This window comes from Ostrinia furnacalis, unplaced genomic scaffold (assembly GCF_004193835.3).
Source record: "Ostrinia furnacalis isolate ACB-3 unplaced genomic scaffold, ASM419383v2 OfSCF7464, whole genome shotgun sequence".
Classification (NCBI taxonomy): Eukaryota; Metazoa; Arthropoda; class Insecta; order Lepidoptera; family Crambidae; genus Ostrinia; species Ostrinia furnacalis.
The window spans coordinates 780174-808097 of record NW_021137703.1 but is presented as its reverse complement, the minus strand read 5'-3'; the positions used below and the strand labels follow the sequence as shown (position 1 = coordinate 808097).

At 36.7% G+C, this 27924-nt stretch overlaps 1 protein-coding gene across 1 annotated transcript; it reads right to left on the bottom strand.

Annotated features, from left to right (window-relative positions):
* Positions 1-1245: 1245 nt before the first annotated feature.
* Positions 1246-27655, bottom strand: LOC114364762 (neuroligin-1). Its single transcript, XM_028321061.1, has 13 exons — positions 27465-27655; positions 25183-25400; positions 21907-22065; positions 16901-17089; positions 16071-16156; positions 15612-15779; positions 13543-13663; positions 12355-12551; positions 8163-8285; positions 5842-5987; positions 4804-4931; positions 3597-3749; positions 1246-3515 (listed from the first exon to the last, which is right to left on the bottom strand). The coding sequence occupies exons 1-13, from the start codon at positions 27653-27655 to the stop codon at positions 2623-2625; spliced, it is 2772 nt and encodes a 923-aa protein (XP_028176862.1). The 3' UTR covers positions 1246-2622.
* Between the last annotated feature and the right edge of the window lie 269 nt (positions 27656-27924).

Below are 27924 nucleotides of genomic sequence, written 5' to 3'. Positions count from 1 at the left end.
AACAAATTCAAAAACTTTAATAAAAATATTTAGGCCATTCACAGGATATTTCATTGCAAAATATTAAATTATTTGTTAATAACTTCGCAAGCTTTAATATTAATAATGTTGACAGCTTCGGTGTCCGTCGAATTTAATTAATTTATTTTTATTTACTATTAAAATGTATACAATTTTGGTAAAATCTTCATAACTTGGCCCTTACCAAGCTTAATATTATTAACATAAAACTTAAATGTTTGGTGTCATTTGTATTCAAATTAAATATTTGATGAATATTTTATACCATTTAAATACATATATTTTGGTACAGAACTTCACTTTTTGTAAACTTAATTGTATAAAAAACAGTAGGTATATAAAATTAAATTTGTAAATAATCAATTGGTTATAAATTAATTTCACCTATGGACCATGGACAACAGAATTTAACGTTATATTTACGTCAAAACCTGTGGACAAAACATCAATTCCACATTCTAAAATTATTCTCATATAATCTCTATCTACAAATTGTTAACACATAACAATGACATTGTTCAGTGTATTGTATTATATCTATTAATTTGCAATTATCTAATTATTTCACATTTTGTCACAATTTGGATAATGGAATTAATATTTATATTAATTCACTCACCATTAGTTAATCATCGTCAATTCCTGTGAAGATAAAACATGGACGAGTACGGAAGCGAGCCAGTTTGTAACATAGAAGCTCTAACTGATAACATACCTATAAATAACAAAGTTAGTACCTATTAAGTATTTTTTTAAATTAATGAATGAAGATACTTAATACAAAATTTAGATACTTGGTAAGTACAGTCACGGAATGAAAAGGTTCGTCAGTTTTCAAATTGATTCCTTCAACGAATCGCGAGCACATATTACCTTTTGAAACTATGTTACAGAATAATCTCGAGTTAGAGAAAATAGTCTTTAACTGTTCGTCAGTAAAGTTCAAAATTATTCAGATCAAAGTTGTTTGACGACTTATCTTGTCAAGAAGATTATTATGATTGATAAACTAAAACCTTATTGTTGGTTCAACCTGCCATTATTATTTCTATTAAATAAAAAAAACTATTGTCAATTGGTCAATGTCATCATTGCATTGCACTGATGGGATAGAAAAAAAAACAAGCAAAACCTTATTCGTTAGCAAACGTCATATTTATTTAAATGTTAGCAGCACTGTTTCTTGCACTCTGTTATGTTGGCAGGTTTGCCTCTTACAGTACCTAGTGCAAGCGAAAACCGACACTAAGGTGACGAACCTTTTCATTCCGCGACTGTACATTGTGTTCCTTGTGGTGTGTCAAGAACTAGGCTTACGAGTATTACAGGACTAAAGTTTTTCATTCGACGTGAATTTTAATGCCCTCTTTATTAATTGTTTATTGAAAAAGGTCAATGCACCTAAATTACAATTTAATTATTCGAGTCAGTGGCGGGTAAGCCGTAGGCTGATAGGTAATATCGGTAAGAAACAGATGTCTTTGCTCAAAAAACATTATGTTCTTAAGCGTTTAACTTATAAATTGCTGGTTAAGTCTGTGACAAAATTAATTAATTACAGCTACGTTTTTAAATAACTAAGTTTCTTGAAATGTAAGAAAGTGACGACCAGAAACGCGTTTATCCTTCGACCTCCACACTAAAAAGCAGTTGTGTGCTCTATTCGGTACTATATTCAATAGTATAGACGGTAATTATATTTTTATTTAGTTATAGAACATTAAGTAGGATGTGGTTGAATATTGCGATGTTCATAACTGTGGCCTATTACCCTGATTACCTTAAAATTGTTCCGACACTGAAATTTAACGAATATTACTAGCTCGCAAACAATTAACCAACCCTTTTACGTAATTTCGATTTGTTATTTAATTTAAACTTTCCTTTAGGTACTCGTCCATTTAGTAATTAGTTTTCAATATTTACTTATCAAAAACTACTCAAAATTAATACAACTCACTTAAATTAACTATACAAAAAGTTACAACATACACAATGCTTTGAAATATAATGTTATCCTACATTCTGAAACACGGTTCGTCTGATATAATATTTACACACTAACGGGTTTCCTTAAGTCTTTTGTCACTAATTTATTGTTATATTCACATTCATTACAGACGAATATGTTCACAAGAACCTACAATTCCTTCATCGTAAATCCGAAGGTGGAGAATACAGTAATAAATGGCGGAGATCTGATCTGAGTAACGACGGCAAATTCTTTGATACTTCATAATATTTTTATTACTTCGCTATTTTCTGGTATAATCCAGTATTTTATATGCGAAATAATCTTAAACCAAATGATTGTATTTTAAGTTGCCATTAACTTTATTACATCCCTTCATCTTCGAACGTATATTGCATGTAGAGCGGAAAAGTGAAGAAATTGGCATAGGTACATTGTAAACAGTTATAGTTTAAGGCAGAATAGTCACGCATGCCCGAAAATTTCGCTGTAAGTACGCACTGTTAAAAATATCTCATATTTACACAATCGTAACAATACATCACGTCGTAATGTTTTATGTACACGTCTATGTTTAAAAATCACAACTTTGTCCGTTTATTGACAACGACCTCGGCGTCCAGGAACCCTCATACGGATATTTCCTGTATTTGGACGCGCTTCTTCATGATGCCGGGCGGCGCGGGCGTGGTCGCGGCGGGCGGCACGCGCAGGATGCCCGACCCGCTCGCGCCACCCGACTCCGAGTCGCCGTTGGTCTCGGAGGCCGCCTCCGACTCGGGCCCGAACTTCACTTGGGTCGAGCTGTCCACCACCCGCGGCTCGAACGTGCTAGTTCGCCCCACAGAGTCCTGCCGCCCTTCCACTTTTTGAATGTCTGGCTTCTGCGTATCTATACACACTACACTGCCCGCCTCTATCGCACTACCCACACTCACGTCCGGCAACGAGCTGCGGGCCGCTCGATGCTTCTCGTCGTAGCAACTGTACTCGCCGAAGGTCGGTTCGCCGCAGTCCGATAACGTCCGCAAGTCGAACTTGGAACCGGAGCCTCGGGGCACGTGCGCCGATTTACACTCGAAACCGAAACCTTTGCCGTCGAATGCGCGCACTTCGTAGTCTAGTTTTCCGTCGTAGTCTGATGAGGATGAGCTCCCGGCCTCGGCGAGGTCGTCTTTGGAGCGCCGAGGTCGGGAGCCCCTCTGGTGGTAGATGCCGGCGAAGATGAGGACGTTTAGGAGAAGGAGGAAGCAGCCAACTGCTATCGTGACGGTCAAAGCGGCGGTGTATGATTGGTAGTGAGAGGAAGCGAGGCGTCGAAGGAGGGCATCGTCTGGTTGTACTGGGGTGGCTGTGGCATTAGGCGGACACTCTGTGGATGGTACTGAGGGTGCAGGGGCTGGCCGAGGTGGAGAGGACTTAGGAGAGGGAGTGCTGCGAGATGGGTCGCCGCGTCCGCCAGAGTCAACATTGACTACGTGCGGTACGTTGGCTTTCGACATCGACTGTGGACGCACCGCTCCTGTGTAAAATAAATAAAAATGTGTTGTATTGTGACCACTTCTTATACGGCTATAGTAAAATCTTAAATTTATAATCATACCCTCGTAGTAGTTGGCGTTGTCGTCTGGGAAGTGGTGGTGCCTCATGCCGGTGTCTGGCATGTCGAGGCCGGGCCTGTGCAGCTGCGGGATCAGAGACAGCCAGAGAGACATCTTGTGCCCCCGGTAATGACTGCGCATCTCTGGCTTGCTGCCTGTTTTAACAATATACAGGAATAAGTACTGGGATGCAGCAGTGTGGTCAATGCAATCTCATTTTACTTCCGAACCATTTGAGTTCCCGCTCCCGTGGTCAAACGTATTTTCTATGAAGTATACTTAACGCTATAAAGTTTAGATTAATTTTCTGGACTGTGCACTAGACTGATTTATTACTTTAAATTTAAGACATATACCTAAAAGCATTAGTCCCCTTTTAGTTGCCAAGCCATTCAATCTACTTTTAAAACTACTTACTTCGATTTCATTTTATCTTAATCGTGTGTCCATTTACCCCACTATACTATAATCAGATGAAAGCCATTACAAAAAACCCCACTAAAGTGCAAACTCGTTCAAATAACCACGAAATTGAAATAAACGTCCAAACAAATCCACAGGACGGGAATACCCTGACCCTAAACTTTAAATGAACGACTCCGCGAGTTTGTAGTTCGCGTCTCAGCGGTAATTAACTTTAAAAATGTTGGTCATTGGAAGTTACGCAGGTGAACTAAGGAAATTAACCGCCCAAACTAACTTTCAACTCGACTTCGGGAATAAGATGATATTATTTTTGGTACTAAAACTACACGGAACCTGCAAAAGTAATTTAAANAAGTTAAGCTTTTCTAGGTATCCCCTACAACATATTAAAAAATTAGAAGCGCAAATTCATTTTCTTTTATTTGCCTTTTTTTCGGACGAAATGACTGGACTAATTTAAACTGCACGAAGATGAAGTTTTATGTCATCTCTCTTGGTGATTTTATTCTATGTTCTTTCATGACCGACTAAAAATACATATTTGGTTATTTATAATCACCTCTGCTGCTAGACACAGACTACTCGCTATAATTTTATAAAATCTGTTTATGTTTAGCTAATCTTCAACTTGAGATCTTGTTAACATCTAACGGATGATAGCGTCATAAATTATATAAAAAATTTAAAGCAGGTTAATAGTCACATAATGAGACACAAATACAATCAGGAGAAGACACATTTTTTTTTGTACTTGAAACTGAACGTGTAACAGACAGTACTCACTGATCTCCATGTAGAGCTGGTTGATGGTGTCATACGTGTCCCAGTACCGGACTTCATCTGGGCCCAGCCGTGGGGATTCCCCAAGCAAGGGGCTCGGTGGCGGCGTGGCTGACGGGTCATTCGGGTTCCTGCCTCAAGCAAAGTAACTCAAACAAAAACTCCAAAGTTTCAAGCCGATACAGATTCAGGAACCTTTTAACCTTAATCCTTTCCCAACGGACAGAACTTTGTTAATCCTACGAATCTCCTTTTTCAATGTTGTGCAGTTATTGATTACCCTTTAGAATTACCTTTAATAATGTGGTTGATTTTTGCTTCATAATTTATTTATGTCAAATAATAAAGAGCTAAATTTTAAAAATTGTGCTCAAATTACGACAGCTTTGTACCGGAGCGCGTTTATAAGTCAAACAAAACATAAATATTAAACAAGCAAAAGTAAAATTCTTAACCGTGTTCAGAAATAACGAAAAAATACTAAATATACCTACACCGTTACATCCCATCCCATCCCATCCTCGCCCCTCCAACAACTCGCATCTCAATTTTCAAAAGTGTAAAAGTTTTTCAATATTTGAACTTAACCAGTTTAATACCACCTCAGTAGATACGGAATTTCCTACCTTACCGAGTTCCCAGAAAGAAGAATAATTTAAACAGCTTACTTAATCATAAAAGTTGTTACACTGTTAAGCGTTTAGATGGACTGTACAAAATTACGAAGAAAGTGAATTAGAAAACCAAATACTAGGTACTTTACAACTGTTAAAGGTATTTACTTAAACTTTACGTGTAAAGTTTGCGCCAGTAGGTACTTTGATAGAACCTAAAAGTTAAGAATAGGTCCGAAACAAAGTACCTTTTGCAAAGACTCGTTTTATGTTTTACTTGGCGTCGAACTTACCAGTTCTTCGTTAAAGGCGTACTTATTATTTTGTATGGTGGTGGTGAGTCTATGCTTGAGTTTGATTCCAGTTCTATTTGATTGTTTTATAAAACGGACCAAATACTCTGCGTCTCAAATGTAGTTACTCTTACCCATATCGGACGAAATTGGAGACGTAGTGTATGCATAGCCTTGACACTCGCTGCTCCTGTTGCGTGAAGTTCTGTTGGTGATGAGTGAGTGATAACGGTACTCCGAGGTAGTACGGGAGCTCCTCTCCGTGGACTGATCCTGGTCGCTGTATGAATTAAATATATTTAGTCACCAGTCGCCATTCCATAAAGCATACGCTACAATGTTATGCGGATAATGGAGCAGTGTCCCAGAGCAAGTTAATTAATATTACCTACTATGTTTCATCAAACTGCGTAGGTATATGCTATGTTGATAACACCTGATATTAACCAGAACTAACATAATAAGCGCCATAGTTAGAGGTGCTTGTGCAAAAACGCGTTTCTTTTATATTTAAAAACTGTTTGTTTCCAACCAAAATAAAAACGTATTTAAGTTGACCTTTTAAAGGTCGACAAGAGTTTGAGACCACCGATTTAGCGAAAATTATATGTAATTTATATTCTAGGCACGCAAAAATAAAAATTGAAATCCTTCTAACAATATTAGCTTAGTTACCCTTTTTAATCGCGGATGAATTTGAATACGCCACCTAACGATCTACGTTAACTTTTATCCAACAGAAAAACCATTTGAATTTTCTGTTACCCTACAAAGCAAACTTTGGTAATGTTACTACTGGAATTTAGGCTATACCAACATAAAGTGTCTACAATACCTTAAGCTATAAAGCGCCGAGAACAATACTCTTAGGTATAATCAATTCACGCCTACGAACGCTTTTATTTCATTGGGTACACTCTACATAAGGCAGGTACCTACTTCTCATATATCTACAGAAAATGTTCGTTCTAAGATATCGGTGACCCATCTGATTGATGTTCGAAATTCGAATCGATGGATATTATTTATACATTTGTAGCTATTTCGAATAAAGACTTTTTTAATGTGAAAGAAACGTTGCAAACTTTGGAAGGCACCGAAACTTTTTGCTTTAAGTCACACAACTTAGTCGATTTGCGACCTTTAGGAGTAAACAGACGAACTTGTGACATAATGCTTTACGTTTTAGACTGTTTTTGCACTGATATGCGAATAACAACACGACGCCACAACGGCGTTTTGTGTTCCTAGTAGTTGTAAATATTAGAAGCTTAGTGCCGGCGTTGTGGCTAAAATTATGCAGCAAAAACACTTTGCAAGATAAGCATTTCGGTAAATAGCATTGCTGGATCACACGTTGTTGAAATACAGAGGAGTTTTGCGTGTTTATTTTAAATAATTAGAGAACAGCGAAATTTTGGTTTAATAGAATAAGTATCCGTCATAAATAAAGCAGAATTCTTGATAGTAAAATGGAGACGCAACTAANTATTATACGTACTATAACTTTAGGCTAAGTTGCTTGTAATATAGTGTACTTAAAATCGCGGCACCTATCCCACTGGGGCATGTATCCTGGAATTACCCTATCAAGGCACTGAAGGTATTTGGAACTGTAATCCTTTATTTAAAATACAGATTGCATAAAGTAAGCTTCTTAAAATCAGGTTATGAAGTAAGCCACGCTTTTCTCAGCTCTTATCTTGCTCGTAAAACAGCCGCTCCTAATCCATGAGTCAATGAACTTAAAGAAGTATAAATAACACCGGTCAACAAAAAAATATTTTTTTTTTGCGCATGTATTTTACTTATTATATTCTGATTATATAAGCAAATTTATATAAAAAAGTGCGATTACAAATCGGAAATATTTGCTTTTTAAAGAGTTATAGCGATTTGAATTTTCCATCTTCATAGTAAAATGTCTCTAAAGATGCACATCTCATTCTCATTGGGATATATTTATAGATAATTATGGGGGCTTATTCGCAAGAACAAGGGGCACACTTTCATGAAAATATAGTGGGATTTGAGAGACGACGTTACCAAGGCCAGTAAACTGAAAGCATGATAGGGTTAGATTTTTATGAGAAAAATCTTGTATGGAACATGACATTAAATTAGAACTTTTCATTTTTAATAAATATTTGGACTCTATTTTAAATTTTCTTTTGTGAGAATGAATCTAAATGGATGCTTGGTATGTTTTAATAATTAGAAAAAATTAAAGAAAAAAAGAAAAAAATTATTTGGCAACAAATTAAATCATCTCTATGTTCATGTTTCATACATTCATTGATATGAATTTTTCTATTTTTTACAAATAAAAGCAAATTCAGAACAATTTTTTGTTGTTATTCTTATTTCTAGGTATTAAAGCAATAAAAATAAGCTATGTATAACCCGTGCGCAAAAATGCTGTAGACAGTTGTAATCTTCGTGTTTACATTCCCACCTGGGGGTAGTCCTTGTCCTGCGACAGATGGTGGAAGTGTGTGAAGTAAGTTGTGCCCCCGCGCAGCGCGTGGAGATAACCAAGCCTGATGAGCGGCGCGGCGGTGCGACCGTCACTGAGGACCTGGAAACAAATGACAGCTGAACAAAAGTACATCACGTGTGCCTATTTGAAAGGAGGTTTTAATAAGCGCACGGGTAACGTATATTCTGATAAACAACGTTGTTATTGTTACAAAAATAATTCGAGTAACTTAACCCTTAACTAAACATTTTTTTAAGGTTCATTACAATTTTAGTTAAGTCTTCTTTACACTTTTTACAATAGTGTTAGTTTACACTCGTATGTTAAAAATACATGTAGCTAGGAAACGTTTTGGAAACTGAAGTCAATTATTCAACCAAAATGTTTTTTTTATATTGCGACTATGAAAAATTGCTCCGATATCGGTTCTCCGTGGTCCTATATTTATTTGAAAATTCACAGTATAAACAAAAATACGCAAAATACTGACCAATATTACTACTCTACGCATACAGAAAATATAGACTTGTTTACTTATTGATAAATGGTCTCCCGAAAAAGCCTTTAACTCCAAATAAACAATAACACGATATTTTTCCTAGCATTTGATAGGCAATTCTTTTAAACTGAACCTTTCCTGAAAGTATACTAATGGACACAATATTTTCACTTAGGAACAAGAAACGAAGACACTCAAGAGTAGAAACCACGTAATAGCTGTAGACGTTTCCCAAAACAGCAAACAGGCAATTTAGAAAAGTTCATTTTCTAAAATGACCCGCTCTAGTATCCGCCGGGGATCGTTAGCACACTAAGCAGACCATCTAGACTTCGCCGGCGGGGTTATTAATTAAATCTAGCCGACATTTCAATTTAAATAGAAAGATTTATGTGGAAAATTTAAACTATGTGGGAAAACTATAGGAATTTGTAACATTACCCTATGTGTTATATGTAAAGCATATCACATTGTCTTCATATACAATGTTTAGGCAACTCTTTACCCTTTTTTACTTACATTATACGTTATTTTTTTATTTTTCATGTGTATAGATTTAGTTGAAAAGAAGTATTTAAATGCCTCTACATAAATTTTCACTTGCTTTATGTACAGTGCCTTACATGACGTAACATGAAAAGGGAAATATAAAAAGAATTCATTTTTTTCCGACCTTAACATGCAAAGAAACCATCACTCACAAGTTACACTACTAAAAGCAATCTTCGGAAATATTTCAAAGGATATAAGGTGACTAAAAATAAATTGTGCCGAGATAAAGCTGCAGTAGGCCGGATGCCGCGCCCCCGTCCTGGAGACATTTTCATATTAACAGGAAGAAGGAATTTATTAGGTGTGACGACGGAATTTCCTAGTTCACCTGCACACAATCTAGTTTTCAAATATTTCCTGACGTTGGAAAATGCTTCTCCTAAAAGATTTCTAGATATTTCAGCAGCGCTGAGCTTATGTAAGTTGGAATAAAGATTTTCTAAATTGTTTCGCATCTAATTTACGATTTACATACGAGGAAAATGAATATCAGTAACCCGTACCCAGTATTATGTGAGTTCAGACTAATTAGCAGAATCGTTATCATTAGTGTAGGTAGGTAATTTGATATTCAATTATGAAAGTTAACAGAGAGACGTCTGTTGTGTAAAATATTATTTCCAGGCTTAATAGAAAATAAGATATAAACAATAGAATGGAACAGAATTTGTCGTTAAATTCCAAATTAATAATGAGCTCAACGCGCGGTGAAATTAAAATGTTTAGACTGATATTATTATTTGGTATTTTCATAATAAAATAGTCAAGCACCGTAATCAGCAGTAAATTAAATATTTGTGGACTGATAAATTATCCAACATGTTTATGTTTACCTATAATTAATTCATAGAGCACATTTACCGATGTTCATAATCCGTTAAAATACGTAAAAACGGCTAGAGTTGATTACCCTTTAAAGTAGGCAACATAAGAGATTCATTAACCAACAAGAGCCAGGAGCGTTTACACACGATGTCTCGGAGTAAACTTCAAGTGCCGCAGATGCTCTCTGTACTATTTAATTGAAAACATTGTTCAACTTGTAAATGCAAACGTGATTCGGGAATGTTTGTATCGCTTGTATTGTCATTAAGGGTGCTTCACATTGTTTCAGGCTACAGACTTTCATTTAGTTTAATTATATGAAGTCTGGCATAGTTGTACTGATATTTTTCGTTTAACTGTACTACCTATGTCCTTCATACGACTCGCACTATTCTTCATTATATGTTTTTAACCTAGCACCAAATTTATTGAAAGTCTATCATAAAAACATTCACTATAGTTGCATTAACTGTTAAGTTTTTCTACGATTGATGCTTTTCTGAAATCGATGCAGTTGATGGTGTCTAAAAAATATTCTTAAATTATATCCACGAACATTATCGATGACGGTGACATCGGCTCAGAAAGTAGATAACTGTCAGCTGACTAGACGCTCTCGAAACGCTCTATCGTAGGCGATCTCAATTTACGCCTCGAGTGGTTTCCGCGACTCACCGTGCTCCGCGCACAAAGGGTTAATGATGCTCGCGCGATGAATACAAGATCGCAGTTGAAAGTTTTTATTAGAAAATACTTGCATCAAAGCGTGCAACGATACATCATGTACGTCAGCGGCAACTATGCACCATGACTGGTTTAATATCCGCTATGACGGCATCATTTGTCATACGAACATAACTGAAGAGAGGTTGAGGCTGTGTATAAATATTGAGCTAACGTACCGTGACTACCGTAGTAAATATACTCAAATGTACTTCACCTTATGGGTCTTTGACTCTGGCACATCATTTATCCCAGCAGATATAACTTTTGTCTAAATACCTGACTGGAACACTATGATTAAGGTTTTACTTCAAAGGACACTTAAAACATTGGTCACAATCTTAGTTAGTTTGGTTACTAGTGTAGCTTTAGTTTTCCTTTCATTTGCACAGATATTATGTATTTAAAGCAGAATAAGACTTAGGGGGACTTTTAGCTGACAGCTACTGGCTGCATTGTAGGTTGAAGTTGTCCTCGCGACGCCATGGCCTCCGAGGAGGGGAGTTAATGACTCTCGCGCACGATGAATACAAAATGTAGCTGAAAGGCTTCATTTGAAAAACTTGAAACATCACGGCAAGAAATTACGCAAATGTCAATGCTTATATTTTTTTTTGCTTAAGCGGTCCTTGACTGCACTAAATATAGGTGAATAAGTTTGATTCATAAAAAGTTACTGTAAAACCTCAGGATACTCAGATTAAACAGTAAGTAGGCAGACTTAATAAGCTCAGACTAAAAACTAGCATAACGAATTTTAATCCAATTTCATCGTAAAATTATTTAAAAGTTTAATAGAAATACCATCGTAAATAAAATTAGGTGGAGAATTCACAAAGATCATTTTTATTCTAGTCCTGTTAGTAATTCACATGGGCTGTAAATAATTTCGGGTAAATTAATACGATTTTTTCGTCCCTTACAAAACAAACGCCTACTTTTACTTGGCCTTTGTACAAAAATAAACATTTCAAAATTAACATTAACGTCGTAAAAGACCTAAAATAAGATTATCAGAGGCCCTTCACCTCGAGGGCAGTGTCTTGAAATCCTATTGAAGAAATATCAAACACAAAAACAGACAAAAAATATTCTTCAAGTATATAAGCCTCTGAAGCGAAACGAATATAAACAATAGGTGGTTAGACAGCTAAAGAGCAGCTTTAGAGCCATTTACTTACACAAAGGCCATGTTTAGCTACACATGGAGCTGGCTCAGTTAAGAACCGGGTTTCCAACGGGATTTTCTTTGCGAAAACTTTTAAGTACATAAAAGTACGCGGATGCGTTTACAATAAACGACTATCAATACTTAGAGACCTGCGTACGTACGTATGAACCATTCTAGACTAATAATACCTTATTTTGAAATCTTCTTACCTACCTTCACTGTCCTCGTACCCTTTACTCCTACACAGCCATTTTGACCGTTCTTCAAAGTAAAATAGATCTCATTTATAAATGGCACTACTTATATGTACTTACATTCGACAATAGTCTTACAATCGACCCCAAAAATGCATATTCAAGATAAAAAGCTAAAATTGGGTTAACTTAATGGGCATTTACCTCCAACGTCGCGTCTCTTACACTAAGAGGGTTCTGCACAGGCTTGTCCCAGTCCGTATACTCGTTCTTGAGCGTCGAGTAGATCTCGTTCAAGTGGTAATAGTACGCGTTCCGCACGAACGTTCGCAGAATTCGGTCCCGCCTGCTCTCGTTGAAGCCGAACTCCAAGTCTTGAGCGTTGAATTCAAGGTACGATTCTGCAACAACGCCATCGCCAATTTACATAGAGAACGCACCCACGCATACTAAGTGGGATTAGAAAGCACCTAAGCTCTTAATTTATTCCCGCAGAAAACGAGCTAAGTTAGACATATGAGAACTCACTATTAATAACTCCCTGAGACCTGCCTATTAAGATCGCAGATTAACCCGAGTTCCAGAAGTTAATTACAGTCTTGTGAATGTTTGTCGACATTAAAGGAAAACATTCGGAACAAAGTAGGTCATTATAGCTACAATCACGTCATTATGATATGGAAAAGTATTGGTGAACCGCGCCATTATTTCTGACAAATGAATAACATGAATGGCTCATTTGTGTATTGTGCGCATCCTGATAATAATGCAATACTACAACATACATTATTAAAGTGTATCAGGAAAGATTTTTGTATTTATGTGAAAGTTTTTAGTGAGAGAAAATCGAATCTTAACAATCGAGTAAATCAAAAGTTTATCGATTTTTTAAATACTTTATATAGTAAGTTATTACATAATTCAGTATTGTTAAGCACGTGTATAAATCGTGCAGAAAAATTGCGTGTCACGAACCATAACATTTAAATGAACGCAATGCAAATATTTGCTCACGTCAACTGATAACTTATCAGTGAAAGCGTTTTACGTTTTATTTATAATTTTCTACATTCCGTAGTAGGCCAGAAGGGAATTTTATAATAGAAAAGCCTGAATATAAAGCATACTATGTTTAGATTCCTTACAGTTAGAAATAATAAAATTATGAAGAATAAAGTATGTTTCATTTGATGCGGTACGGTATCTTTGTACTATTATGTGGAATCTTCGTACTATTATACGGCATCTGTCAAGCAAAAGCTTTTTATAACTATAAATATAGCAAAAATAGCTTAACTTTCGATACTTTAAAAATACCTACTCAACTTGAATCTATATAACTTTTTTATATAAATCTCCAACATAATATTACTCAATATAAGCCATACTCACCAGTGGTAGTAAGTCCGAATAGCAGTTCCCTATGGGAGAAGTCAGCGAGCTCGTGGCCCGCCGCGTTGGCCACCGCGGCGGCGCCCGCGCCCAGTCGTGAGCTGTCGGTCGGGGGCGGCGCCTAAACAAATTATACAGGACCGGATAAGTCACATTATTTACTATCATTACGTACATTTTCGCCTTATCAATTCTCGAAACTGACTGAAAATGAAAGCAAACATAATATGACCTTTAAAGATTTTTGTACCATAAAATAGTCTATTAAAATTAAAATCTAATAAATAGATCCGCGAAATTGGAATAATAAACAAAACCAGGCTATTTGTCTCTCATAATGGTATGCTATTAAAGAAAGTAAAGCAATAATTAACGGTAAACAACACACGTCCCATTGTGTAGGGTAAGCTTTAAATGATCTCTTTCACAGTAACACCCCTGGCAGTAGGGTGCATATAAAAGTAGTAGATTTAGGTCGAAGGCTTTATACTGTCTCCAGACAGTCTTTAGACTGAATTTCAGATAATCTTTATAAACCGTTATTTTTATTAAATTGAACAAAATCGGATAATGCATCTTAACGACTTTACTTTACTTTATATTAGTTTTTAATTAGTTAGTCTGGAGTTACAAAACAGAAATTTAACGATATCATTAAAATAACAACTTCTACCAATTGTAAGACCAATCAACGCTTTTTGAGACCATGTTTCGTTGAGATATAATTCGAAACTCCAATCTTAACGAGACAAATTTTCCAACAGACATTTCTGTCACTAATTAAAATAGTGTTCTTTCCTTTTTATTCCAAGTCCAAGCTGGATTTGGTGGAGAAAATGAACAAGAATTTTTAACAACACTATCGATATATGTATGAGTAATTATTTGCTGTTTTATCACTGGTGTTTCAATCGTGTTTATTCTTGAGAACCTTTATAATAAATCTTTGTTTTCGATAAAGTAAACTACTATTCTCTAATCAAATCTTTGAATCAACAATAGTTATAATAAAATTAAATCAGTGGATTTGATTACAACAGTTGTTGTGACTTACAATTGAATTGGACTCTCAATGTTTTTCGATTATAACTTTGTAGCTCATTCAGAGCCTACCTGCCTCGTTATTTCTCTAAGGAGGCTGACGAAATGTATCATACAATAGTAATGATATAGTGGTGTATTTTGGTACAGATTCATTACGGCAGGTGGGTCGACGACGGTCGACGGCCACGTGGAGGAGGGAGAGATATTAAAGGAGCTAGAGCCGTAACAATTACTTATGTAATCCAGCTGCTCGATTCATTATTAAGTGATTAATCCTAAGATGTATCGAATACTATCGATTAAAGCGAGCTCAAATGGATGTGAACCGAATATAATTACTCTGGTAGCAACAATTAACAACTAACATTACTTAAGACGAGTATTGAGTTTCTAATCTTGTGGAAATGTTGAGAATTAATCCACTTACGCTTAATTACATTCATGTAAGTTGTGATCAATTCACTCAAGAACCTTGAATGGGTTAATCGCAAATAGAATTTTCAAAACAAAATAGCATAAATCTACCAAATCGGCCGAAATTACAAATCTTCACTGAAAAATAGGGACAAGTTAACTATATTTCGGTTTTTTTATTTAATATGTGTCACAGAATGTATTAAGTCATCCAAAACGTTTTCAATGTTATTTGGTACACTGACTCAATCTTCAACAGTGTCGGTCAAATCGAAATCTAAACCCAATATTTTCTGTGTCATAATTAAATCACGATTCATCGCGATCCGACGCAGTACCACCGCATGTTAAATGATTTTGTGTCGCACTTTTAACGATATTTGTTCTGTCACGTGAACGTCCCCGTTGCGTATAGCTCAGCATTTGACAATATAGCACATATTGTGAATCGAAATTCTATTCGATACAGATTTGAATAACTCAATTCGGCCAGCTCATGACTAGTCTTTGTGGAAGTCCTTTGGGGAGGCCTTTGTCCAGCTCTGTGGACGTTATTTGGCTGAAACGAACTAACAAATTAATTAGTTATTTGGATATACATTTATACTTACAGAGGACGGATTAACAATGACAGTGCCGTCGACGAAAGGCGCGAATCCGGGCAGGAACCGCGGCGGGTCCAGTTTGACAGCTAGCAGCTCGCTGAGCGGCTTGTTGCGCAGGCACGGCGCCAGGTCGTCTTCTAGCAGGTCTCCGTGACACCCTGTATGTTCCGCTACCTGTTGACAAAGAAGCTGCGTACTCTTCTGCTAGATGTGGGTAAGGTAGGTGCAGTGAAGGTCAAGTGTTAAGGTGTATTTATGATTGGAAAATTGCTTACACGTGCGTTTATGCACAAAGCCACATTTTGGGAACATAAATTTTACGATAAACCACTTAAGAAACAATCAGCTAAAGTATAAAAATCCACCCATTTGTTACTAAAATGTTCTGTATTTAGAGTCTACGCTGCCACTCGCGTATTTATAATATAATTCAAGTGACAGAAGCCCTAAATAGTGCCGCCTCACCTTTCGTTTTATCGCGAGTGGATCCCTCTGCAACGCCCACGAACTCAGCCCAGACCCGCTTAACAAGATGACGCGCTTCAGTAGTTCTGAAACAGATAACCTAATTTAATTTTGTCATTTCGAACAAGGATCACAGAGATAATGAAATCTCATCCAAAGAAAACATTTGTATTTCTCCTCGACCGTTATTCCGAGGGAGTTTTTTAAGGAAGTCGAGAATGATGTTGACCTTATTTTTAAATTGCGCTTTAGACGATTCCCTCTTGCACTCGTGATGTGACCCTTTTAATCACATTAAGTGACAGGGATCTAAACGGGATGGTGACACGAAATAATGAAATCTGCTCGGAATGGTGTAATTACGGACAATGCTAAGGCTGGGCTCACGCCCGCGCCGCGGTCTTGTTCCGTGTCCGTGTCTGCGGCGACAATTAGATTATACTTTTTCATTATTTACACTTTGCGTTGTTCACGGCGGTTTAAATGCGAGCAGCGCATAAATCTTTCGTGGCTAAACTGTTAAAACAAATGCTGGGAAAGGTGCACAAAGACTTTAAAAGAAAGCGTTTACTTTACATTTAATCAACCTTTTCCAGCTTTTTATTTTTTAATGGGATATTAATTACTAAGCTAGTTTTAATTTAGTTCTTGTAGTCAAGGTTTTAATGACGACCCAGCAAATATCGTAAAGTTATGGGTGAAGTGAAGTCACGACATATAAATTGACATGCTATGTTACGTTTTACTCCACCTTAAGCTGCAACAATTATTTTCGATTTTACGATCGTACGATTCAAGCACACGATTAACTAGGTAGGTATTATAATTACCTCTCGCCACAGGAGAGACGGCCAGAAAATTGGCCAGTGCCGCCCCAGTCCCGTGGCCCATGATGGTCACCCGCTCAGGATCACCACCGAACGCTGGCAAGTTCTCCCGCAGCCAGTGCAGCCCTGCCACCAGGTCCATTAGCCCGAAGTTACCCTGCGCCGACCCCTTAGCACCAGTCTTTAAAAAACCTGCAAAAGATTACTTACTTAATACAGCCCACGCCACTTGGTAATATAGGGATATACAGAACAATAGAGTAAATATTTGTCATTTTACCGACACCCCTCTGTGAAGATTGTGACCGTATCGACGACGTATATCACGCTCTGGTGGAATGTGTCCGAAGTGAAGAGCTTAGAAGACAATTGTTACGGCTTCATAAGGTTGATTTAAGAGAAATTGGTACATTTAACAGTGTTCTTGCCGAACCTATGTCAGAAAAAGCTATTGCAATGTATAACTTTTATAATAATTAGTCACATGATAGTAGGTAATTAAGTTAGATTCTAAAGTTTGGTAAGAACGGAGCGACATTGTCAATTATGATAAAGCTCTTTAAAATGAGAATAAAAAAAAAAAAAAAAAAAACAAAATTAGTTCTAAAAATATTAGCCTAATGATGGCAAGATCAAAATAAAGATAAAAAGAAATGAAATCTAAAAAACGAGCTTGGATAAAATAGACCTACTTTTAATTCGAATAAAACAACTCGTCGTACCTATGTTATATACCAACTTACTTACAATGAGAATAATAATCGATAGATACATGTAGATCTTTATTTTCTGAACGTACATACATTACAGCACAAAGTGGGGTCGAATAATCTATGTAAAAAATATAGCCGTATAAAAACACAAGGGCTTCTTATGAACTCCGAATAAGTCATTCGTGAAGAGGCATTTGGGTCTACTTTAACATCGTGCTTAACGAAATTCTCTGACCTATATTTTATGTTAAAAGACACAATATTTTTCAAATCGCAATATTAATTTCTATATACATGTAAGCTCCTATTCAGTGCTACTGTTATCTATAGGTAATTCAGCAGAAAGCTACAAAACAGAGTTTTCAAATTACCTCGCCTTTTAAGAAATAGCTTTCTTAAAGTGAACAAAGTGCCATCTTATTTCTCATTTTATGCACTACTACGATATAACAGCTCAGAAGCTTACTTGTATAAAACATGGGCACTTATTGCGATGAGTCTCAGTGCCAGCTCTAAGTCGGCATAAATACCGTCGCGTTTTTAGCTTTTATTTCGCGTAAGGTGCAAATTGTCTCACGCGCTTATTTGTTCAACTTCGACGGAAATTTTCTTCACAAAGGAGACTCGGGAAGTTTGATTACATTATGTTGTCACAACAAACAAAAAGAAAAAACAGGAACAAGTATTTCAAACAGATAGTTAGATGTTGTTTGTTCCCAACTCCCGCCACAAATAAAATTTTAAACGTACAAATGAACATCCGTTTTGTAATTAATGACAAAAGTTTGGCGTCATAAAAGCTGGTTATGTTACCTAATTACTATTTGTGCAAAATTAACTAGTTCAACATAGATACTGCCAGATTAATGTTATCAAAGGCCATAATATTAACTATCTTACCAAAAATACGGCTATTTTAATGGTTTTAATGAAATGACAAATACATTTTCGAAACTAATACATATTGTGTATTACGCTTTGTTCAACTCTAAAATCTTTTTTATTAGCGTGATAACATTTATTTGACGTTAAAAATGTGAAAATTGAGTGGAAAAAATAAAATTTCTTATTACTTTTTACCGCTCACGCCACGTCAATTATACATTATTTTATCAGATGTCATTAAATTTATTTGAATTCTCGGAATAGATTTGATAAATATCAATTTAGTGAGTTGGTCATCATGTCTAGCGACGAGTATTGCCACGATCTAAAACCCTTCCACTACCTACTACCACTACTAACACTTCTATTAAGCCAAGTTATTTTTGGATCATATTAAAATCTATAAATACATTCACAATTCTCCAAATTTCTAATTTCCGTGAAACGACCAAATGATTAGTATGAAGCGTATTTTACCAACGTGACACGCTACACGAATGGTATTATTTCATCATTAATGAATACTGCGGTTAATTAAATTGACAACTAACTAGAACATCGCTGTCTGCTATACGAGTATATAAGGCTTAATTACATTAATAAATAAGTACCTACCTACAATGTTCAGGTTTACTGAATTGAATATGAAACGGCGTAAATCGAATCAATGGCAATAAAGTAGGTATATAGGACGTATTATATTGAAAATTTCTAACAGATAATCGAAAAAGTACCTAATGGCATAGTACTCGTAGTAGAAACATAACGTTATTTATCATTTTAACTTAATAAATTATTACACCGGATATTTATAGACACCTATGTAGGTATGTAGTTTGTTTTTAAGCATTATGCCCAGTGTTGCCAACTCGGATTTTGAAAAAGTCGTAGAACAGATTAGAAAATTACGTAGAAATGGTACAATTTCCATATAGAAAATACGTAGATCTACGTACTTTTTTTTCTGAGTGAAATGAAGAGAGTAGGGGTAGGTAAAAGTAATAAAACGACAATTTATATTACCCTAAAAGTAGTAAAGTACACTTTTATTGTGTATCATTTTCAGACAAATTAAATTTATACATAATTATATTTGTTGGAAAGAAGGAAGGAAGTTGAAAAATATCGAAATACAACAACACCTTCGAAATCTTAGCACAATCTTAGTTCGAAATATTTTTATAGCGTCAGTGACATTTACAGGGGGGCGCTGTACAGCATTTTTTTCTATGGGGAAATGTCAAAATAACATTAGTTCCGACTTTTGCCACATGCCAAATAACCGTGATCGGAACCATGATCGAACTTTTTCGCGAAAGTAAAGGAAACGATGCCCATTCAGCCTATTTTGCAAATTTGATAGAAAATACGTAGATTCTGGGACTAAAGTTCGTAGGTTTGCAAGGAAGGCTTAAAATACGTAGATCTACGTAAAAATACGTAGAGTTGGCAACCTTGTCTCTACCTGTAGCGGAGAATAATGTTGTGGCAGGCCTGTGTTCAAACGATCATAGCAAATGTTGTGATAGGGATAGAGACATGCGATTTTTGGTTTTACAAAGATAATACGATAGAAAATAATACAAAGTAATAAAAACTACCGGTTATAGGGGCATTTTTTGGAGAAATTTATAAAATAACTAAAAAAAACACGAATTTTTAAGCAGATTTTTTTCAAAAAGTATCATTTTTTATTATTTGTTGGCATTTTTTGTGTATTTTATGTATTTTTTTAGTATTGCCTGTTATTTAGCATTATTACTGTTTTTATTTTATCAGGATATACCGCTTAGTTTAAAAATTATTACGTTTTCTTTACAATAAGTAATTGAAAGAAAAAAAATTCTATAATTTTTTTTAAAAAAATCTCAAAAATTTTTTGACCTCTTTTTTGTCGATAAAAATAGGTCTAGTTTCATCTATTTTCATATGTACACTTTAACGTGACTCACACTGTATAAGGCTTAATTACATTAATAAATAAGTACCTACCTACAATGTTCAGGTTTACTGAATTGAATATGAAACGGCGTAAATCGAATCAATGGCAATAAAGTAGGTATATAGGACGTATTATATTGAAAATTTCTAACAGATAATCGAAAAAGTACCTAATGGCATAGTACTCGTAGTAGAAACATAACGTTATTTATCATTTTAACTTAATAAATTATTACACCGGATATTTATAGACACCTATGTAGGTATGTAGTTTGTTTTTAAGCATTATGCCTAAAATTGTAATTTATTTATTATTACATATTATATTTAGCCGTTACATCTTTGATTTATATAGTGTCTTAAATCCTCTTGAGGTTTGTCCAGACACTATGGTTCTCTATACAAATAAAATAAACGATTTACGATGCTTTTTAATTTTTAGCTAGTAATATCAAAGTCATTAATTTTTCATCGATTTCCCTCAAATTTTTATCGATTACGATAAATAAAAGAAGAAAATATTACATAGAAGACAACAGAAGAAATCTGAAAAGTTTATATCGCTTTTTGGTAACAGGCAGCAACTACTCAGTGTGACTAATCTTAGATCAATGGTACTACGATAATGTCATCTTGCGGTTAACGTGGTCTTGTAGTACATACACATTGACAAAGCCCCACTTGTACGTGACCTTGTGTGCACTACATAGTACGTTTACTATGTTATACAGGGTGTACAAGACGACGAACAAGAAGAAACCCTGAAATACATCCCAAATGTAGCATCATTCAACTGATTGAACTGTAAAAGACCTATCGTCAGTGAAGTTTTCACAGTCGCAAGTCAAAAATGTGCATTTTACAGGAAAAAAGCACGCGTTTTTTCTTCATCCAATGGCATCAAAATGTTAAAACTGTCAAAAAATTCTTAGGTACGCACTGTAAGAACCTCACTGAAGCTCTGCTGATAAGGATTACAGGAATTTTACGCAATTTATACGACTAGTAACGACACTCACCTAATGCAACAATCTGGAGTATAATTATGGATGAGCTTCTACTTCTCTTTTCGTTCTCCGTGTTTCCTCGATCTCTATGATTTTTGTTATTGTAAATAAATTCTCTATCATTACATTAATTTACTGATAATAATTTTGTTTAAAGTGGTATAAAGTAGAAAAGTGAAGAGAAAAACAAGAGACAATCGAAAACAACAAAAAATTAAAAAGAAGTTTCTCGCCGGTCAGTCGAGTGGCCAAGGAGTTTGGACGTATGCCATTACGACCTTTACGATTTTACTAGGTCATCATCAAACGAATCTGTATAGAAGTCGTGCGCCGCGAGTGTGTGTGTGTGTGTCCCTAGTTTCATATTATACAATTCTCCGTTTAGAACACCAAACCGTCCTCCGTTAAGACCCCGTAGAGTACACTAATACTAAGTAACACTAATGTCTTAAAAGTCACTTACCCAATACACCTAATCTAAAGTTGATAGTGACTACGATAATGTTGCCGTGCGCCGCGAGCGTGGTCCCGTCGTACGCGTTACCGGAGCTCCACTCGTAGGACTCCCCGTGCACGAACACCAGGCACGGGAGCCCTGGGCCTTCGCCCTCGCCTTCACCACCTGAGTTCCAAATAACACAGTTAAACTCTTTTAATAAAATTTAGTACTGGAAATCTATGAGTAGGTATGAAATGTTTAACATACATGAGCCCAGCAAGACACTAATTAATTTATCACGACTATTTTTTTACACACGTATTTAATTAACTAAAACATCAATCAATTTAATTTATGGAACTTAGTCTTATTCTTGTTTTAGCACAGAAAATATGATAATTACATCCATTGTTTTATAATTAGTTTTCTAACGACTGTCAGATCTAAGTAGTAGGTACCTAGTTAATACACAAAGAATCAATTTGATACAATTCCAGCCTTTGTACATCCCAATTTAATTAGCAGTTAGCAATCTACGCAACGAACTAATAAACCGACACTCGTAGCGGTTTTGTTTCCTAATTGTAATGGCGTGTCTCATTAACGTGACAAATTAATGAAACCCACACATGCACACATGCTTAATAAGTAAAAGTAGGTGCACAAACATGAATGAATCCCCAATCCAAAGCAATGGCACCTTTGAAGCCCTACACCGTATTTTAAATCAGGGACCGCCTTAACGACGCCGACCGAGACGAGGTCGATGCGGGCTTCGTACAAGTGAACTTCCGACTCTTTTGTGCCTCGAAAATAAAACCATTTAACTTCTGGACCAAAAATGCGCACTTACAGAATATTCTACGTTATACATCGAGTAAAGTACTTTCCAAAACTTTCTTAATCTTAATAGATTTGGCTAGGTAACATGATTTTTAAACTAGGTTTTTACACATAAATATTTAGTCGAATTAACAGTTCGGTACTCAAAATATAATCTTTCTTTAAAACTAAAACTAAACTATATAACTACGGACAGTCAGTTGCTTATTTATACAAACAATTTCTGAACCGATGGTTTTACCAAAATATTAATCGAATGTAGCAGAATCTTCTTTGATTGCGAGGTACGGTATAGATAGCCACCACAACCAAACGGGTAAAAGCTAACGAAATATGAAACCGAAGATACTAAAATGTAGCAAACAAGATTGTGTGAGCGTTTGAATGAAAAGAGTCGAGTGCCGCTGACGGTTCCGATTGAATTCTAATCTAATGAAACTGGAGCGAAAATAGCGCAAGGATGAGGATATCCTTCGAAATGCATTGGATTTTCCAGAAGCGAAAGAACTCTATTCATTTATCTCATTCTTATCTTTTCCGTAAGGCAAATAATTTACACAATTTCTAGTGAAGCAATCGATTAGTGAACGAAGATTTTTCATCAACGAAAGTCATTTGTTTATTTTCCATTTACGTAATTAACAAAAAGCTAGTCTCGATTCATTGACTACGACAAGGTCAATGACAGCCCACTAGCATTACTACGCCGCGAACAAGCGGCCGTGATAAATGGAGTGTGATTTTCATTTTTTGCGTCGCTTCCCGAATAGGGTCGGACATTACATATTTGACCATAAATCCTGGTTTTATTATTCATTCGTACATTCGGTTAGTATTCGGATTTGGTGGAATGAACTAGGTACACCGATAGGGTTTGGAATAACGGTCGTTTTTCATTTGTAAAGCTCCAAACACGCACCTTTTACTTTTCAGTATTTTTCCTATCTATTCACGAATATTTCATAAATATATCCACTGTTGTTCAATGTTCTCTTGTTTACGCTTCTTCATAATCTTAACCAACATAAATCATCCTCGAACAAATAGCTTCTTTTCTGCACTGTCGCATTGTCCAGCCACGTCGAAAGAGACAGTCTTAGCCTCACTTCCGCACTGCTTGCAGGGAGCACCACGCACTGCAATGCACTACGGAATTGAGGCCTCAACGCCATGCCCGCCGGCTCCACTCGCGCGATGAATCTTCGTTCCGCGTTTCCCGTTCTTGATAGCACTTTGAGATAAAATATCGCTCTGTAGACACACATCAGTAACAAAGAGTTTTGTACGGACACAAGTCATAACTTATAGTAAGTACAACTAGTAGCATTTCGGTAGCAATAACACAAAATACAGGTAGGTACCTACTTAGATTTTATATGAGAGAGACAGGAAGTAGCTCCAATATACCCATTAGCATTATAACTATTTGCTTCTTATTTGTTAATAATTTATTCTTATTTATGTATTTGTATTCTTTATTAAAATAAAATTTACCTTTTCGGTTATTAATAAAATAAGTGAGAATACGTTTTTTCTATTAATAGAACTTTGCGTTACTTGTTTACAGCAACACTTCTATATTTCGCACCCACTCAGAACAAATTCTAATAAACCCGCACTCAAGTCAAGTTCTATGAGGGATCGCAACATCTTCACGGGGCTTGCTGCATATTTGAGAAGCGGCTTGTTTAACGGACACTGAATTAGTAGAGAAATGACGTGAATAAAATATGAATGAACAGTCTGGCAAGGATTAACGAGCTCCACGGGACCGCATGCGAATCAGCGCCGCCGCCCCATTACCCCGATGTTATTGTTCCCAGCTATCAGATGTCACGTCACCAAGGAACCAGAGGGAACAATCAAGCCGACGTCATTACCTCACATTTAGCAACGCACTCATTCACTTACACAAATGATTTAACTCATTTTGACATCATTTTAAAAGGCGCCTTTTGTTGCCGTAAATCTGTGAAATAAGTACCGGAAATTGTTTACTTAAAAAGTGGGCTTTTAACGTGGGCGTAAAAGTTGCGAATTTTCATTTTTGTTTTGTGACCGTTATTTCGGACGTACATTTCGGTAATTCGGTGTCAAAAAGTTCGTTTGTGATTGCGTAATATTTGCGTCAGAATGCTTCAACACAAAAAGTACTTTTAAGGTGAGTTAACAACACATCGTGGCATAATTTAATGGTACGTAAATGTAACCTAAAGACCATTTTAAGCTGCGTCTAAACTAACAAACATAGCTTACATCTTATTTCACACAATGTTTTCCTAATTTTGGAGTTAAGTTAATACAGAAGCTAAAATTACTTTTTTGATTCGTTGTAGTAACGAAAGTTTTCATAATGACTTATAAAAATAGTCAATACTTCTTACAGGATTACATATTGTTACAATTACACGCCTTATTTTAAACGTCCTCTGAACCGTTTGTCTGACAAGCACTCACCGTTAACAGGAACGTAAAGGTTAACGTAGAGGCAATCCTCGCTCTGGTTGGCCAGGACGGGCAACAATCGCTCCAGTTGCCGAATGCGCGCGCGCGGGTGTACCAGCAACGCGTCGTCTCGCGGCGCCGCGGCGGGAGGCGCCTGCGGACACGACGGGCCCAACGCGTCCGCCAGCCGAGTGTTGCGCCACTGCGACGGCGTCACCGGCGGCATGTATCTAGTTGCCAAAGGGTTTCTATCAGTTCTGTTCTGTTCAGTTCCTTATTTAGGAGAAAAGTAAAAGGCAGCAGCGCCACCGCGAGAAGCGCCTCTGATACGACGGCCCCTACGCGTCCGCCAGCCGAGTGTTGCGCCACTGCGACGCATGTATCTGGTTGCCAAAGGGCTTTGTCAGTTTTGTGACCAGTGACGCAGCAAAAAGGAGGTGTGGGTGTTTAGGGTATCGTAGATCCTCGTCCTAGACGGAAGAATCCAGTTTTTTTTTGTTTAAAAGCTAGGTAAAAGCATGAAGCTATAGATAAAAATGGAGGCCACACTCTGAATACCTACTTGAAGCACAAAATATATATCACTATCTCGCTCTCTGTGGGCAGACTCTCTCTTTCTAAATAAACAAAAAATATAAATTTGCTCAAATTCAATGAAACTCAACGTAAAATCTTTATTTATTGACATAGGTATCATTAAATGATAAGTGTAAATACTGGTAAAACATATTAGGAAGAAATTACTGTAAAAAATGTGAAAAATGTTTACAATGATCCAATGTCGGAAATCACGAAATAAACAAGTGTTTATTTCGTGATCGTAAGTACGCGTGAATCTTATGTCACTTCTAGGATACCACGTACTACCGCAACCACGCACTACAAAATTTTGCACCATTTCTTGTGATAAAACAATGATTATTTCCTGTAAACAATCTCGAACGAAATTAACTGCATAATAAACAAAATAGTAAACAATCGCCATGATGGGCCGGATTGGGCCGATGTTGCCACATGGTACCGATTCCTCAGGAATTGGGATTGTAATTCCCTGATTCGCCAACACATTAAACGTAAACGGCCGACAATTTTGTGATTTTTAATTCAACTAGGTAATCGTAGTTCAAATATTTAATTATTTATTTGTTTAACTTCTGATTTGGTTAGTGAATTGGCTATTTCGAAGAATTTACTAGAAGATTTAAATCAGGAGATAGCAATACTATAGTCCACGCTAAAAAGAGAGGTCGGCCCACAGAGAGCGAGATAGAGATAAGTAGGTATTTGACTCAAGTTTTTGTTCCAAGTCTGGCCTCCATTTTTATCTTTAGCTTCATGGGTAAAAGGCAAAGGCGCCGCGGCGGGGGGCGCCTGTGGACACTGTGGTTTAAACCCATCATTGCTCCAGGTAAGTAATGTGGATGTGAAAAATATTTTTCAGTTTATACCCTTTGGGCCATGTTAACAAAAGTTACAACATCCTAGTAATATTATATTGGGGCGATTAAACACTGTACTCGTATTTTACTACGTAAATAATATGAGGAAAACCGAAAAAGTTTGCTTTGTTGAATAAGCGAACCAAATCATGATTTAGGAGTCCATATTCTTTCTTTATACACTCTACCAAGCGTAGAGTCACAATTTAACACAAAGGATGTTAACATTGTTGTTTGCTTACATTGAAAACGTTTGATTTGAAGAATTGTCATCAAAATACACTAAACAAACAAAGCTAAGAATAGAAACAGTATTTTTATAATGTTTTCAGTCGTCAAAACTTTATCTGAAAAACATTTTAAGAAGCACTGGAAATAAATTTTACTTCTCTCAAAAGGAACTTCGTGAATGTTATCTTACACTACGTTATCTTTCAGGATTAGTCTTCAGGGACTATTTTGGTTATCTGCAAGTTTTGCAAGTGGAACAACTTTTGGTAATAAATGATCCTAAGCCAAATGAATTTAAAACAGTGTTTCATGTGCATGTGTTATTATTACCATACAAACTCCATGTCAATTGCTCAGGGGAAACAGGGCATAGTGTTATTTGAATTCATCATTATCGAGTAATGTAAATTTTGCGTGAAACCTAAGAATTTGAGAATATTTACTTATGTGGATTATGGCTTTTCTTAACAATATTTTGAGACGGTAATTAAGGCTGAGTTGCACCACCAAACTTTGACGGTAACTATAACGTTAACCGATGTTTTTGTATAGAATTTGACAGATTTTTGACGTTTGTCAAAGTTAAGATGGCGCAACCCAGCCTAAGTAAAAAATAATACACACCTAAGACTACCGAGGGGCGGCGTAGCATACGGCACGCCGAGATAGGCCTCGACCTGCGGATGGGAGTGCACCACGATCCCGCGCAGAGGCCCGTACTTGGTGCGCACCACGCGCGTGCTGTACTTGTGCGAGGAGAGCGCGGCCGCGCAGCACACGAGCCACGCGAGCAGCGCGGCGCGGTCCGCGCGCATCACGCGGGGGGGGCGGGGGGAGGCGCGGGCGCGGGCGACGCGCCGCCGGCCACGCGCGCGCTCCGCATCACGCGCGCCGCCACGCGCTCGCGCACGATCGCCGCACCGCGCGCCCCGCGCTCATCCTGACGCTCCCTTCTCGCGCGCGCGCCGCCACTGTCATTATAGGACTGTCACTGGATAAGGAAAAGCACGCTTGTGATTGGCCATTTATTGGCTGATATCAGTAAATAGTTTTGTTTGTAAATAGACCTGTTTGAGATTGCGTC